General features: G+C 39.1%; 1 protein-coding gene across 2 annotated transcripts in view; it reads left to right on the plus strand.

The window, feature by feature from the left end:
- The first annotated feature begins 341 nt into the window (after positions 1-341).
- LOC100250118 (serine/threonine protein phosphatase 2A regulatory subunit B''beta) overlaps positions 342-17621 on the plus strand; it is a 37450-nt gene continuing 20170 nt past the window's right edge. The window contains exons 1-5 of one of the 2 annotated variants that reach the window (XM_010661905.3): positions 342-446; positions 588-975; positions 15516-15758; positions 16139-16244; positions 16361-16460. In XM_010661905.3, the coding sequence (XP_010660207.1) occupies positions 826-975; positions 15516-15758; positions 16139-16244; positions 16361-16460 (599 nt within the window). In that variant the 5' untranslated portion in view covers positions 342-446; positions 588-825. Of the gene's footprint in view, positions 976-15515; positions 15759-16138; positions 16245-16360; positions 16461-17621 lie in introns of both variants that reach the window. The other variant, XR_009467738.1, reaches the window with a different exon arrangement.

Below are 17621 nucleotides of genomic sequence, written 5' to 3' on the forward strand. Positions count from 1 at the left end.
ATATTTGTCACGTATTGATTAATATTTACTTTAATTCCAACACGGGTCAGGTCTCTTAAGCTAAGACGACATTTTAGTTAAAAATAAACCTAATATTGGTTCTTAAGTTGGGTCAATCATTCCTTTTATTGCTTTCAGGATTAAGAGGGTAAGAACCATCCAAAACCCAACTTAAATCCAAAAATGGAGATTAATCAAACTTGCACTTTAAAATCACAAGGAACCCGATTGACTTTTGCGTCCTTGGGGGTGGGAAACTTATAAATGTAAAGGATAAATAAAAAATAAAAATGAAAAAGAGAAGCGCAGGGATGGAAACTAAAATGAGCCAAGGGCGTAGTGACGCTCCTAGCACGTGACCAAGGAGACTATGCTCCGAGATTCCCATATATGCCCTTCGTTCTTTCACATAAACGTGTCTGTCTTTCGGCTTCAATCTGATTCAGGTGTACATCTCTCTCTCTCAAATTTCTGCAAATTTTTCGCCGAATTCCCGATTAAATCTCATCCATCTTTCTCTTATTTTCTTTTCACTTTCTCTTCCTTTTTTTTTTTTTTTTTTTTTTTCTGATTCTCTGTTCCAAAAGGGACAATCCATTCACTGCTTCCATGAAGATCTAGGGTTTCTTCCACTTCGTCAGCTTCAAATCTGAACCTTTCCGCCTCGAATTTCTGATTTTCGATGTTCTTGATTCAATGCGTTGAGCAATGGCGTTGTGGTTCATCTAGGTTGCTTTGGGTGATCGATGCTTGTTTGTTGTCCTTTTTTGTGATCTAGGATTATTCTGATTTTGTTCTGTGGATGAGAGATTCAATTTGGCTACGATGAATATGGAGATAGTTAGCGATGTGCTGTCTTTGGACGCCGAATTGTTGCAGCTGCCGGAGGTGTCGCCTTTTGCTCTCAAGTCGAACCCTAGGTTCTCCGAGGAGCTTTTTGACCAGTGGCTTTCGCTTCCTGAGACTAACCGTCTGGTATTTTCTTCACACAATGTTTTTTTTTCCAAGAATGAATGTTGATTGGCATTTGTCGTCTTGCTTTCTGTGTATGAAATTATTTTTTGCTTCATTGCCTTGGTTATTTTATTGCAATGGCTTGTGTCCAGGTGGGCATGGTGTTTATGAGAGCATGAGGATGAGAAGGTGTAAAAATAAATACCCTACATCTTTGATAAATTATGGTATCAGGGAACATAAAAGGAAGCAAATAACATTTTGCATTAACGCATTAAAAAAATTGCGCTCTTAGACGACTCTAAACTGAGTAATTTTATGAAGTTCATTTTTCTAAACTGAGCCTTTTGGTTTTCTTGTAACTGGGTCTTGTGGTATTAATATATGGTTTGACGGTTTGATGAATTTATATGTGTATTTAATTTAATTTAATGTGTCAAAATAATATATGTTATCGTATTTCATTATAATTAATTATGAACATCTAAGAAAGATTGCAAATAGGCTTATGCTTGCACCCCTATGCACATGAATTCATGGCCGGTGGATTAGTGTTTTGGCTTTCTCTTCCTAAGTTTAGGCTCTTACATGCTTTGGCATTTAGCATGAAAAAAAAAGGGTCCATCCCTTGAATGGCCAAGGAGCAGTGTGGAGAATGGTGATAATCTGATAGATATTACACTTCAGTGTGAAGTGCCTGTGTCAGGCATGACATGACGAAGATCTGTTTGGAGTATTGGTCCAACCTATGCCTACTGGGAAGAAATACACCCAAAAGGTATGTTGAACAAAGAAAAGGACAAAATCCCATTTTTGCAACTATCCTTGGACTTGTTTGACCATGCTGTCTTGTTATATACTTCAATTTGGCCTAGGGATAGAACCAAATATAAGAAAAAAAATTAAGTTATTTAGCCATCTCATATTGTCTTTAGATTCGGGAATTAAATCAACTTGACATTTAGACACACAACAACACCCAAGATTTGTATCCTAGTCCATGTAATATGGCTAGAAAGTATGAGCAAGAGTTCTTTCTCAGATATGTTACTTATAATGTTTTTATATTATTGGTGATTTTTTTGATAGGATTATTGGTGATAATTCTAATAAAATAAAAAAGAAAGAAAATTTATTATGGCAATGGAAAATGGATAAAAGACAGAATGTTGGTAAATCTTGCAGGTGCTTTGGAGTTACCTGTTTTTTTTTTCTTTTTATTTTTTATTTTTTATTCCTTTTTTTTTTCTTTCTTTTAGTTTTTTATTTTTTATTTGTAACTCCACTGCACTAACCAATAATACCTTATATGTCTGGAGGACTGGTCAAGAACAGGCTAGTTAACATCAAATACTTATGAGGTGAAGAGACAGCCTTAAATATATTGATATGACACTCCTCTTATGAGCATCAGAAGTGCTCAAATCAAATGCACTTCTGCTTTTTGTTATTCATGCTTGAAAGACATTCAGCTTCCCAGGGGATCAAAATTTTAATATCATGATATTCAAGTACAAGCCAGAAGCGGTCATAGTTTTGTTCCTTTTTTTTGCTTGAATGTGGTGGAGTGTTTGTAGTTGGAAGGCCATGCTGATATGAAGATCTTAAGCAGTTTTCATGATAATGGTTGCAGGGTTGGACGTACACTAGGATTGCATCTTGGCTACCTAGTAGTCAGAGTCAGCTTTGCCAATAAAGATGGAGTTGGTTTCTTATGATTCAGTCCTAAGTTGAACTTAATGAGGCTGCATTTGGTTTCTCTTTTGAATTTAATCAATTGCAATTGTTGAATTTGGAAATGTGTAGCTAATTCTTGAAGAAACTAAAATTGGTATTGATGGAAGTTAGATGTTTGGTGGTCACTAGTGGTGACTCATTCATAGGGTTTGCATTTGATGGTGATAGTGATTCTAGTGGAGGTGGTAGCAAATTGGTAGCAGTTGGCTTATGCTGGTGGTAACAAATTGGTGGTGGTAGAGGTACTTGATGCAACATAGATGGTGGTTGTGGTGATGAGTTGTCAAGAGCGGCGACAAGTGATCAATATTTGGATGAAAAATACTTTCCAATAGTAAAGGCTACACTGTTTGATTGAACACAGCTATATTTTGGGATATGTCTCACTGTTGATGGATATCAGTTATTATTCACATCATATGGCACTCTAGTGATTGTCCATGGTGAAGATAAAGGGTTTTAGAACCTATTCCTGAAGCCAAAGCTCCCTTCTTTCTCATACACACTTCTTAATTTTTCATTTTGAAGTAGTCTTGTTTGCATACTTCTTTTTCTGCCAAGCCAACTAAATATGGTTGAAATGGTGAGAGGAGCTGGACCTTAATTTGTTGGGAATTAGAGTCATCTCCATTAGGAATGCTATGATACCTGAAATCTCCAACTTCACACTGTACCCATGTTGTGTAGGTATGGAATCCTTTTTGGATACCTTTACTTTGCCTTGAATATGATTGTTTGATTTTGATTGATATATTTTTTCATCTTCCACCTTTGTTTGAGATAATTATTATTACATTAGCAAAAAGAGAGAGTTTGCTGGAAATTGAATTTCTCTAAGAATATTTGGGGATAAGAGAGGAAGGATTGTTATAAAAGAGAAAAGATGGAGAGTTTTTATCAAAGATATGTTTACTTTTGATTGATTTTAAATTAAATTTCCTTTCTTTTATGCTGTATCCAAGTATCTACACCCACTGTTGGGATCATTTTTTGTAGGTGTGAAGGATCTAACACTTGGACACATATCCATACCTAACACCCACACTTGAAGCCATGCAAAATAGCTAGAATGAAATTTGTGGTAGAAATAACTTGAAATTGAATGGACTAATGACTTTTGTGTTTTTCTTTTGCACTCATATTGCTTTTAAAAACATGTTAGTAGGTAACTAGTTATTTTAGGGCATAAATTCTTTGACTTGATTAAGTAGAGTTGGAGGTTTGCCCCAAAATGAGAGTCCTCTTGGAAATGGGTTATTACTAGGAAATTTAGGGAAGAAGGGGAGGAGGTTGGTGTTTTGAGGAGACGACGGAAGGTTTTGGAGTGGGTCTATTGAAGGCCATTGGGAGAAATTGGGAGGTTTTTAAAAGAAGAAGTCATTTTATTGTGGGGGATGAGAGGGGCTTTGAGAGTGAGAGGAGGTTTGAGAGGTGGTAAATGTTTGTTTGCAGTGGAATCCAAGACCTTTGAAATCTCCATTGAAGTAGTCCGAGGTAAACCTAAAGAGATTATTTTGGAAAGGAGCAAAGGCTTTTCCTCTTAGATAAGGTTTGAAGAAAGGAGTTTGAGCTACCTGTTGGAAGGTGTGGAAGCTTGGTGTAGAGGAGAGTCAAGTTCGAGGTGTGTAAAAGTTTGAGAAGATGGGGGAAGAAAGTTCAGGTTGAAGCGTCGATCAAATGAAGCTGGTAGGTTTTTACTGTGCTCTGTGCGAGATGTGGAAGCAAAGAAGTATTGTCTTGTTTTTCCAGAGGGCAAAGGTTTAGTTGGGGGATGGTTCTTGTTGGCTAAGAAGTTGAGGGCCCTAGGTATTTCCACTCCAGCAATGAGCAAAGTTTTTCTTGGTGATCCTATCTCTGAAAAGGTTGGGTGTAGTTACAAAGAGAAAGTGAAAGGAACTTATGTAGATGCCTTGAGGGTGAAGACAGAGGAACCAGGAGAGTCTTTATGGGTGCATTTAGGCGATCGAGAACTTCTTTGCAGGGAAGAGCAGCTAAGTTGTTGCGTGGTTGGTTGCTTTGGTGACAGTTCAGACTCGGTTCCTCCTCTATCATCCTTGAAGGGGTGGGTGCATGCAAGATGGGCTTTGAAAGAGGGGGGGGGGGGCTTAAAAATCTCCAAGTTGGGTGGGGCCCTTTTTCTGTTCAAGTTTGAGAATAAATGTGAGGCTAATTTGGTGCTTTTAAGGGGCAACAAAAGGTTTAAGGAGAGAGAGTTTCATTTGCAAAGATGGGGACTTGAAGTGGGGTGTTTTTGGAATGGGAGCCATGCCAAGGAAGTTTGGGTGAGGATTGTAGGACTTCCTCTTCATTTTTGGAGCAGAGAGGTCTTTAAAAGGATTGGGGAGAGTTGTGGGGGTTTTATAGCTGTAGATGAGGAAACAACTCTTTTTTCTCTGCTGCAATGGGCACGTATTTTGGTGAGAGCCATTGGGAAGGATCTGCCAAGGTCATTGCGGGTGGTGGCTGATCACACTTGTTTTATGGTTCGTCTTTGGTTGGAAACCCCTCCATGGGTTTCTCAGGTAGTGCCTCAGTTTGAGTTTTGTAAAAGTGCAGGGTGTGAGGTTAGGGGCGAAGGTGTGGGTGGTTCACACGTTGGCGAAAGCATGTGGGAGACTCAACTTCTTGTTTAGAATTTGGGGTCAAAGGAGCAGTTTGAGTATGGAAGAAGGAATAGGGGTGCAGTTGGTGCAGCGGGTAGGCCGACTAAGGGTACTGTTTTGGACTCAGATTTGCTTGGGCTTGGGTCTAGGACAGTTGGCTGTGTGGAGAAAAAGGGAAAAGAGGTTTTGGGCTCAAGTGAGTGGGTTCATGAAAAGCCCATGGGTGGAGTGGGCTAGGCTATGGGCTCTATAACCCCTTCAGTCCTGTGGGTGTGGGCTCGGTTAAGAGCTTTAAGGGGTTTATTGGGCCCAAGTTAAAAGAGGCCCATCCCCTTGTTTTCCTTTTTGGGCAGGTCTTTTCCCCTAGGGCTCCCCTAGAGACCATCGTGGGAGTAACATGGATGGAGTAGGTGGTATTGGCCGACAAAGACTTCAACGTTGGGGGGTCACTCTCAGGTCGATCGACACTCACCAATGAGGCGGTGATGGACGAAGCCTCCAGGTACCCCGTTTCTCATTCCCGTTCTCTTTTTTCTTTGGGGTTTCAGGGAGTTTCTTCTTCTACTCTTTTCTTGGGGCCCGACAAAGCTTTGTTGGTGTAGGAGTGGGCTTCCAATGGGTCGAAAGGCTTAGTGGCAGTGGCTATGGATTGGGATCCTCTGCGAGTAGTGTTGTTTGAAGATAATTTGGTCCTAGATGGCCGGAAAGAGCTTCCTTGTGTTTTGGTAGGTAGTGATGGTGGGACTGAGCTTGCGATTGTCCCTGTTGGGTCGGTTTTTGTGAGGCCATTGGTGTAGATGACTGATTTTCAACTAGAAGGAGGGGGGGACGAAGGGTGGAACTCTAGCTGTCTCGCGAAGTTCAGTTGATGCCTTGGTATTCTGACGGAAGGTTTTGAAGAGGAAATTTGGTATCTTTTGAGAAGGATGAAGGGGAGAATTGATCAAAAGGGTCAGGATGGGGTCTCTAGAAAGACGAAATCACTATCTTCAAAATCTATTAGGGAACTTAAGAAGTTGGAGTGGACGGTGAGCTATAAAAAAGCTAGGGTTGATACCGAATTAGGTAATTCTACAAGGGCTTCTGTGTTCGTATGCAAATGAAGATAGGAATATTATTCTGGAATGTGAGAGGGGCAAATGATAGAGATAAAAGGAAGATAATAAAGTCAGTGATAAAATCTCAAAGGGTGGACAAAGGGTGGAACTCTAGCTGTCTTGCGAAGTTCAGTTGATGCCTTGGTATGCCGACGGAAGGTTTTGAAGAGGAAATTTTGTGTCTTTTGAGGAGGACAAAGGGGAGAATTGATCAAAAGGGGTAGGATGGGGCCTCTAGAAAGACGAAATCACTATCTCCAAAATCTATTAGGGAACTCAAGAAGTTGGAGTGGACAGTGAGCTATAAAAAAGCTAGGGTTGATACTGAATTAGGTAATTCTACAAGGGCATTGTAAAGTTTTTGAATGCTACTTTCTTGGTTCTTGCCCCTAAGAAGTGAGGTGCAGAAGACCTAAAAGATTTTAGGTAGATTAGTCTTGTGGGCAATCTTTATAAGTTGCTGGCCAAGGTGTTGGCTAATAAACTTAAAAAGGTAATGGGCAAAGTGATTTTGGAGTCCCAAAATGCCTTTGTGGAGGGTAGACAGATTGTAGACATAGTTTTGATTGCAAATGAGGTCGTGGACTCAAGGTTGAAAAGCAATGAAGGTGGTGTGTTGTGCAAGTTGGATATGGAGAAGGCGTATGATCATGTGAAATGGAAGTTCTTGTTTGCAGTACTTAGAAAGATGGGCTTTGGGGAGAAATGGATAGAATGGTGCATCTCTATTGTGAAATTTTTTGTTTTAGTAAATGGATCTTCTTCTGGTTTTTTCCAAAGTTCGATGGGATTGAGACAAGGAGATCCCCTCTCCCCTTATTTGCTCGTGATAGCCATGGGGGTGTTTAGTTGTCTATTGAGGAGGGCTATTAGTGGGGGCTACTTATCTGGTTGGAAGGTGAGAGGTAAGAGTGGTGAGGGGATTTTGATCTCGCACTTGATATTTGGTGATGATACTTTGGTGCTTTGTGAGACGTCTCAAGACCAGATGACTTATCTAAGCTGACTTCTCATGTGGTTTGAGGCTTGCTAAAGTTTGAGAATCAATCTTGAGAAAAGTGAGTTAATTCCTGTGGGCGGGGTGCATAATATAGAGGACTTGGCCTTGGAGTTGGGGTGTAAAGTGGGTGGTCTCCCTTCTTGCTATTTGGGTCTTCCTTTGGGGGCCCCCTTCAAATCAGTGGCGGTGTGGGATGACGTTGAAGAGAGATTTCGAAAAAGGCTAGCAATGTGGAAGAGATAGTATATCTCAAAAGGAGGGAGACTCACTCTAATTCGAAACACTTTGACTGGCATGCCTATTTATTTCATGTCCTTTTTTTGCATGCCAAGACAAGTGAGGTTGAGATTGGAGAAGATTCAGAGGAATTTTCTTTGGGGTGGTGGAGCTCTTGTGCAGAAACGCATCTTGTTAGGTGGAACACGGTTTGCTTGGAGAAAAGGAAAGGTGGTTTGGGTGTGAGAAATCTCTTTATGATGAATATAGCTCTTTTAAGCAAGTGGAATTGGCGGTTTGCCAATGAAAGAGAAGCCTTTTGGAAGCAAGTCATTAGTTACAAGTATGGTGAAGAGGATGGGGGGTGACGCTCCCGCGAAGTGAGTGAGAGGTATGGTGTGGGATTGTGGAAAGCAATTAGGAAAGAGTGAAATTATTTGAGTGGTAGGTTGACTTACCAAGTGGGTAATGGGCAGAGAGTGTGATTCTAAATGGACAAGTGGTGTGAAGATGAGCCACTTTGTGAGTCCTTTCCTTTCTTATTTACCATTTCTTTGTCTAAGGAAGCTTGGGTAGCGGATGTTTGGAACCTTGATGGTGATGGGGGTGGATGGACCCCTCTTTTCTCAAGGGCCTTTAATGATTGGGAGGTAGAGTTGGTGGAGCGTTTTCTACAAAAGATCCAAGCTTTTAGGGTGTACAAGGATGTGGAAGATAGAGTGATTTGGACAACTTCAAGGTGTGGGATCTTTTTGGTCAAGTCTCTATATTCTATCTCGGAGCCTGGAGATTCTCCTTTGTTCCCTATTGGTAGTATTTGAAGAGCGAGCGTGCCTTCTAAGGTGGCTTTCTTTGCTTGGGAGGCTTCTTAGGGGAAAGTCTTAACTTTGGACCAACTTCAAAGGAGGGGGCACTTTTTGGAAAATAGGTGTTTTTTTGGCCTCTTTGAAGTAGAGATGGTGGATCACCGTCTTCTTCATTGTGCAAAGACTCGGGTTCTTTGGAATTTGTTTTTCTCCCTCTTTGGTGTGTCTTGGATTCTTTCTTGTTCAGTGAAGGAAACTCTTCTTGGATGGCATGAGTCATTTGTGGGTAAAGCTCGTAAAAAGGCGTGACAAATGGTCCCTTTATGTATATTTTGGATAGTATGGAAGGAAAGGAATATGTTAGTGTTTGGTAATGAGGAGCTTTCACTCCAAAGATTGAAAAATTCTTTTGTATGTAACCTTTGGTCTTGGATTAGGGTGTCTATAGATTTGAGCCCTTTTTCGCTTGTAAGTTTCATTGATTGGTTAGGCTCTGAGTAAGGGCATGTGATGTTTTTTGTTTCTATCCCTCCCCCTCTGGTTTGAGCCTTTTAGCTTCTTTTTTTTACTTCCAGTATACTTTGAGGGCACTGTTTTTGGTGTCTCCTCTTTTCTTTATATACATATTTTCTTTATCTATCAAAAAAAAAAATTTATTGTGGGGGATGAGAGGAGACAATGGTTTTGGTTAGATAGGTGGCATGGGGAATCATCATTGAGTCTTTTTAGGCTTTATTATCGAGTCTTAAGAGTGTAGAAGAATTTATTGACCAAATTCTTTTGTATTGTGCATCAGTAGGAATCTTGTGGCAAGTAAGTTTTTATTTATTTGGGATTAATTGGGTGACTAGCTCTTCTATAAGACCAATATTGTTGAGCTAGAATGGCCTCTTTGTTGGAAAGTGGTGTAAAAAGTGTGGTTGGCTGCCCCTTTGTTCATGTTTGGGAAAATTTGACTAGAGAGAAATTGGAGCACCTTTGACAATGTGGAATTTTTGGAACAATCACTCAAATCATTTTTCATGCGCAGTTTTTTTGGATGGTCTTAGGCATTGTATAGGAGAGACATGTATGTCTATGCTAGGTTTTGTTGATTGGTTAGATTCATATTAGGCATGGGAACCTTGTATGTGTCCTTGTATAATTTGGTGTGCTCTTGTTGTATACCTGTTGTATCACCCCTTAATTCAATGTGTGTGTGTGTGTGTGTGTGTGTGCGCAGTTTTTTTGGATGGTCTTAGGCATTGTATAGGAGAGACATGTATGTCTATGCTAGATTTTGTTGATTGGTTAGATTCATATTAGGCATGGGAACCTTGTATGTGTCCTTGTATAATTTGGTGTGCTCTTGTTGTATACCTGTTGTATCACCCCTTAATTCAGTGTGTGTGTGTGTGTGTGAGATATCTATCTATAGGAGAGACATGTATGTCTGCTAGATTTTGTTGATTGGTTAGGTTCATATTAGGCATGGGAACCTTGTATGTGTCCTTGTATAATTTGGTGTGCTTTTGTTGTATACCTGTTGTATCACCCCTTAATTCAATGTGCGTGTGTGTGTGTGTGTCTATATCTATCTATATATCTATATATCTATATATCTATATGTTCTATATCTATATCTATATCTATATATTCCTTATGCATATCCAAAACAAGAAAAAAAAAATCTTGACTTGATTGATGTCTTGGTACAACAAGATGGTGTATTCAGACTGCAACATTGCCATGTGATTTGCTTCTTGAAGCATGTTTAATGGGGAGAGTACATTGCCTTGTTTTCTAACAATATATTCTAGTTATTTTATATTGGTTAATGGGATTGCTGAAGAATTTTTCAAATTCTTTGAAATTATCCAAATTGTGAATTGAGATATTTTTTTTTTTGGATCAGAAATCCAATAGGTCTTTTATATTAATTAAAAAAATCAAGAAGGATCAGACATCCTTCCATAGTTACAAACTTAGATCAAGGCAAGGGAATGAATGGACTTTACCAGGAGCTATGCTATACAGCTGAACAATAGAGGAAAGTTACATAAAGTGAAGCAAACTTAAACAAACATTAAGTAGGTTCAAGGAGGCACATAATCTGCAACAAAAGATACCAACTGCTTTACTCCTCTTTTAACTAGCCCATTTGCTACCTGATTAGCTAAGCAAGGAGCCCATCGAATGGACCATCCCAACCAGTAAATATATTGAATATTTGGTGCAGCTACTTATCAAGTCTCCATGAACATCTTTTCTTTTAAGCCACCCATGAGATGACAACGGTAGAATCACCCTCCACCACAAAGTTAGACAAGCCTAAAGCTTTTGCTAGCACAAGATGCTTGAATAGCACTATAACCTTAGCCTCAATGGCAAAATCATCACCTACAGGTTTAGAATATGCTTTGACCATTGAACCTTAGTGTTCTCTTTTTTTTTTTGATAGGTAAATGAAGATTGTATTAAAATTAAAAGGTATACACGATGCATAAAAAGCAACAAAAACTAGAAGGTGCGAATACACAAACAAGCAACTGTACCTTATGAAGAACCTAACTAATCCACAAAATCGATCAATGACATTGAACCATCCCTAATGTACAATTTAACCCAATCCCAAAAAAGATACAAAAACGAACTTGTAATTGTTTGGTCCAAGCTTTCGCAATTCTCAAAGGTTCTTCTATTTCTCTCCCTTAAAATGGACCAAAAAAGGCATAAAGGAGCCACTTTCCAAGCCTTTTTCCTTCTTTTGCCAACAAAGGAGCCACCCTCAACTCAAGAGCATCCCTCTCATTGAAGAGTGCATCACCTGCCGCCCCCTTTTTTTTGATAGGTAAATAAAGCAAATATATTAAAAGCGTTAGGAAAAGGTGCACAAAGTACACACGAAGTATACCTAATACAAGCAAAAGGAAAGAGAAAATACAAGCAAGCCCCCCATAGTAAAAGGAAAGAGAAACAAAAAATCCGCCCCCATAGTACAGGAATCAACTCACTTTTCTCCAGATTAATCTTTAGCCCTGAACACGCCTTAAACCACATAAAGACCCAACTCGGGTTCTCTAGATTCTCTTTACTAGCATCACAAAGAATTAGGTTGTCATTTGCAAATAATAAATTGGAGACCTCCACTCTAGCATCGTGACGTTCACTAACTAGGAATTCGTCAATAAAACAATCTTCCTTTACCCTAGAAAGCAAGCGGGAGAGAGTTTCCGTCGCTAAAATGAACAATTAAGCGGATGAAGGGTCTCCTTGTCTCAAATCCCTAGAGCTTTAGAAAAAGCTAAAAGGAGAACCATTCACCAACACGGAAAAGCGAGTTGTAGAGATGATCCATCCAATCCACTTGGAGCCAAACCTCATTTTTTCCAGAACTTCAAGAATAAAACTCCAATTCACATGGTCATAGGCCTTTTCGATATCCAACTTGCAAATGATGCCTCTCAAATTATCTTTAACTTTGGAATCATTGGTCTCATTTGCTATCAAGATGACATCCAATATTTGTCTCTCTTCCACAAAAGCATGCTGAAAATTTGAGACTGAGGTCCCCACCACCTTTTTAAGTCTGTTTGCTTAAACCTTAGCTAGAAGCTTGTATAAATCTCTAACCAAGCTTAATAGGTCTAAAGTCCTTTAAATCTTTTGCCCTCTCCCCCATTTCTTTGGCACCAAAACTAAAAAAGTAATATTTAAACTCCTTTTAAAAGGCCCTAAGGCATCTAATTCATAAAAAAAAACCCCATTATCTCGTTCTTCACAATGTCCCAATGATATTGCCAAAAAGCCAAAAAAAACCATCTGAACTAGAGGCCTTATCCCTACTCAGGCTAGATAAAGTTGCAAGGATCTCCTCTTTGGAGAAAGGGATCTCCAAGGCTTCTGAGGCATCAAGAGACAAGGAACCAAACTCCATCCCATGAATACTCGACCTTCACTCCCCCGCCTCAGAAAGAACTCTTTGAAAAGCATTTGTCACCCTTTCTTTAATGTTGTCCTCCCCATCTTACCAATTCGCCATGTACCCTTAACTTGGCTAAAAAATTCCTCATTTTTTGAGCATTAGCCATTTTGGGAAAAAATTAGTATTTTTATCCCTTTCTTTTAGCCATAACTCTCTTGACTTCTTTAAGAGATTTCCTCCATCTATGCCCATTTTTTAAACTCATCCACCATCACCCTTTTGATCTCATTTTCCTCCAATGAAAGGGCCCTCTCCCCTTCCATTTCATCCCACACTCCCTAATTGAGCCAAGGCCTCAAGTTTCTTAGAGGAAACATTATCAAAAACCTCTTTATTCTAGACTTTTAGGTATTGTTTCAAGGCTTTAAGCTTAACTGCCAATATGTGACTAAAAGACCCTAGAACACTATACCTTTCCCACCAATTTCTGACAAGATATTTGAAGCCTTCCACCTTTAACCACATATTTTCAAATATGAAGGGAGTCTTACCTTTCTTTATCCCTCCATCATCAAGCAAGATTGGCAAATGATTGGAGGTTGGATTTGGGAGGGCACTCTGGAACAAGCCATTGAATAGATTCTCACTCACTAGAAACAAGAAATCGATCCAACCTAGAAGTTGACTTGTTATTTAGCCCTCCACGCCAAGTAAACAACCCACCAGATAAAGGAAGGTCTTTGAGACTCAACTCCTCGATAACCTTAGAAAATCGCCTCATAGAAGTTGACAATCTATGACAATCCCTCCTTTCCTTTGGGAATCTTATTACATTAAAGTCCTCTCCCACACACCAAGGATCATTTCAAAGACCTCTAATTGCACCCAACTCATTCGAAAACTCTTCTCTCCCCCCAGCTAAAACGGGACCATAAGCCCCCATAAACATCCAAATGAAATTATCCTTGTGGTTTTTGAAGCGACACGAAATTGAAAAGGTGCCTAGCTCCATCTCAATGAGCTCCAACACCCGATTGTCCTAGAAAACCAAGATTCCCCCTGATTGACCCCTAGCGTCCACAAACTCCCATTCTAAGCACCTTCCCACCCGCGAGCTTCTTACTAGAAAGGGGGACATCTATTGAGCCTTTGTTTCTTGGAGACAAACCAGATTGGTTGAATGTGAACGAATCATAGACTTTATGTCTTTGCACTTATCCTCCTCATTAATCCCTCTTCATTCTAGGAAAAAATGTGGAGCTTCGTTGACACACTCTGGTTAAAACCGTGGAAATTTTGTCTCATTGTCTCCCACCTAATGAGTTAGCTTAAAAGAAACAGAGCACTCTAATGTCTTTAGTTCCCTCTCAAATTTGGAGACACCTGTACTAGACTTTTTTGACTCCTTTCCCATGGACTTCCCCTTTTTTTGAACTCCATTTTTTTTCAAAAGGGCCAGAATTTCCTCTTCAAAACCATCTCGAAAGCCCAAAAATTTGCTGAAGGATACAAGCTTACTGAAACTACCATGCAAAGAGGCAGGATCCCCCAACGAGTCACATCGCTTGCCTCAAGCTAACTGCGTTTCCACCTCTCCGACCGAAGTATCACTTTTGGTGGCACCATAATTTGAAAGAAGTTTCACCGTTGACCCATCCTTCAAGATAATAGAGAAGGGGCCACATTGACCACCCCTAACTCCCTCTTCTACTGTCAAGGCCTTGTTGTCCCTTGTCACTGAGTCCCCCCAACGAAACCACCTCACAACTCGGCTATCAACGAAACCTTAGTGATCTCTAATCACTTAAACCTATCCCAATTTGCCTTAGGGTGTCCAAAGAACATCCATCAAGGTGCACTAACAGTGCCTTCACTTGACATTAACCATACTTGTGTGGTAGAATTACCCTTCACCACAAAGTTAGACAAGCCTAAAGCTTTTGCTAGCACAAGACACTCTAAAAGTGCTATAACCTTAGCTTCAGTGGCAAAACCATCACCTGCAGGTTCAGAATATGCTTTGATTACTGAACTTTAGCTCCAAAGAACATCCATTAAGGTGCACTAACAACTCCTTCACTTGGCATTGACCATACTTGTGAGGTCTTCTTGATCAACCTCCTTAACTTGCATACAAGACACCGATATAGTAATGTAAGACTCAAGGGGGTGCTTGTGAAGGCCTTGCTAGTAGATGCCCAAAGTGAGGAGGAAAAGTAAAATAAGTCCTGAAGCATTTGTTGTGCTTCTAGCATTCTCAAAAGTCCTCGCATTTTTTTTTCCGCCATATTAACAAAATCAAACTGAGGCTTGCATTTCATGATTCCCAAAGCCTTTAAAGAAAATAGTCATCATCTGTACCATCAGCACAGTGGTACCATAAGAAAATGAATAAGATCTCATTAAAAAAAACAAACAAAAAAAAAAAAAAAACACAGTGGTACCCAATCTATCCCTGCAAGGTTGAACATTCTATGCAATAAGGCCAAAACTATTTGGTAATGAAGAATAAGATGATAAACATATTCATCGCTGTTCTTGCGCATGATGCATCACTCTAGATTAAGAGCTTTGAGTGGCCCCTGCTTTTGGAGCATATCATTGGTGTTAACCTGTTTACAAGCCACAAACTGTGCCAAAGTGTTTACTCTAGAGGGGGCTTTAGACTTCCAAATGAAATTAGTTGGATCAAAAGGAAGGGAGGAGGATCAATGTGAAAAGGCTGTAAAGAAAGTCCAAACTGAGAACAAGCCTGATGAGGTCAAAGACCAAACCCTCATGTCAAGGTTGGAAGGTGATAGGTATACATGGGATAGTTCAGATACGGTTCTGCTCAGGACATATTGTTGAATTGTAGTCCTGATTTACCCAAAAAAAGAAGCCTTTTTGAATTGTACTTTTTTGTTACTTCAAATGGACATGCAGTTTATATTCTTTTATGCAATCTATATAATCTAATCATTGGTCATTTCTTGTCTGAAAATTTAGAGGAACTATGACCTTGCCATTTGTTAGGTTAAAACATTAATGACTGGTCTGATGGCCTGAGTTCAAAATTTTGAATTAGATAATGATTATATTCTTATTCATTTTTTTTTTTTTGGCATTTTGGCTCTGGATATCTTGTACTACCTTTTTGTAAGCTAATATTTCTTATACATCCTATTTGAGAATGTTTCTCTGTTCCTATGACTGTAGGTGACTTCATTGCTGAATGATGCAAAGGCAGGTGTTCCCTTGAATGTCCCTGGAAATTCTTCTTCGACAAATGCTGCTGCAAGCAACTCATTACCTTCCATGTTTCCTGCTGGCAGTGCACCTCCACTGTCACCAAGAAGTATATCTGGTTCTCCTCGTGTTATGAAGCAGAGGATTGGCCCTTCTAATTTAAGTTCTCCTCTGAAATTAGCTAGTGAGCCTGTTAGAGAATTGATACCTCAGGTTCGACAAAGATCTAATGATTATCTGTTAATATTTGGTGACACTATTTTGCTAGTTTTTCTTTTAGATGATACCATTTGCATGACCATGTTCACCACCACTAATACCAGCCACTAACATCCCAAATGGTGATTGATAGTAGAAAAGTTGATAAGAATATAGGGTGATTGATAGTAGAAATGGTGATAAGAATATAGTGCATTTATTCCATGCACATCCCCTTCACATTACTAGGTAAGTAGTGGTAATGGTACAAATTGCCTTCTCCTTTTCTATTTGGGATTCCTTTTTTTTTTCTTGGAAGGAAAAAAACTGCTAGAATTATTTACACTGGTATCATATTTAATGGTATTTAATGACTATACTTTCGACACTTGCAGTTTTACTTTCAAAATGGCCGCCCACCTCCAAATGAACTAAAGGAACAATGTTTGTTTAGGATCAATCAAGTTTTCTATGATCACTTGGATGGACTGCAAATACATGGTGAGATATAAATGAATTATCCTTGTATGTTATTTTTGCATGCAACTGTCTTTCTTATCATGTTATAGATACAAATTTCTGCAACTGATTTGTTAATTGTTTCTTTCATATGTCAGAATTTAGATCAGTTGCTAAGGATATTTGCAAGTTGCCTACGTTCCTCTCCACTACTCTTTTCAGAAGGATTGATGTTAATTTCACTGGGATTGTTACTAGGTATGCATTTCTTCTTTTGTTTTCACTTTTCTTGGTAAGGAATTGTGGAGGAGAGATCAAGGGCAGTAGAATTGAAAGGAAGGATGAGAATTCCTTATTAAGAAAAAAGAAGAAACAAAAGTAAATCCATGAGCGTTATGAAGTTTGAACCAAGAAAATTTCAGCATTGCTTTTGGTTGTGTTTATTTATATTATATTTAAAGGCAAGAAGTGTGTGTGTGTGTGTGTGTATAAAGCATGAAGGAAAAAGGAGGGTGCAACCTGTGTTCATGGGAAGTAGACACATAGTACCAAGAGAAAACAGGAAAAGAAAAAGTACAAGGTCTAAAGCCCCTCTATCTTAAGCCATCAATGCATTCCCAACCCTAGAAGACTCTAGCCCATTCCATAAGACTATTAAGGAAGGATTCTTTCAGTCTTTGATAAAAACACCTAGTTAAAAACTTTATCATTTCGTTTTTTCCTTAAGCATGAAAACAAGCAAATAGGAGCTAACCTCCAATCCCTTCTCCAATACCTTTTTCTTTTTCAAAAAGTAAGCAAAATAAATATGTTGATGATGTCGAAGAAACTATAACCAAGGTACACATGATGTATACAATGGGTAACAAAAGGCATAGCCTAAAACAGGGACTTCTCCACCACTTGTTGAAACCTCTCACTTGCCAACTTAATAGAAGCCCCATATTGCCTTTGGAAGAATCCAATGAACCCTAATAATATAGAATAGAAGATCCTACAATAGATGAGTTTTATCACATTGAATTAGAATGTGTTAGTTGTCTCCTAACACATCATACACAAGCTACACCTTTTTGCCAAGGTTATCTCCTTCTCATTAATTAATCTATAATTTTTTTTGTATATGGACTAAACCAGGTTGTATAGGTCTCCTTGTATAGTAAAGGAGTATACTCTTATTTTCATTGAGTTTTTTGTAATTGTGGGGAGGACTCCTCATCCTTCTCATGGAATTTTTATCCATAATTAATACGTCTTTTGTGTCTGATAAAAAAAAAATCTATATTTAGAATGGGTGAAATCATATTTAGATGAATGTCCAATTCCTTTAATTGATTTTGTTGATTGGTTGGGTTCTTACTCAGAGAGGGAGTAATATTTTGTAGTCCCTCTTGTTTTTAGACGTGCATTTTGACGTTT

Source organism: Vitis vinifera, chromosome 14 (assembly GCF_030704535.1).
Source record: "Vitis vinifera cultivar Pinot Noir 40024 chromosome 14, ASM3070453v1".
Lineage (NCBI taxonomy): Eukaryota > Viridiplantae > Streptophyta > Magnoliopsida > Vitales > Vitaceae > Vitis > Vitis vinifera.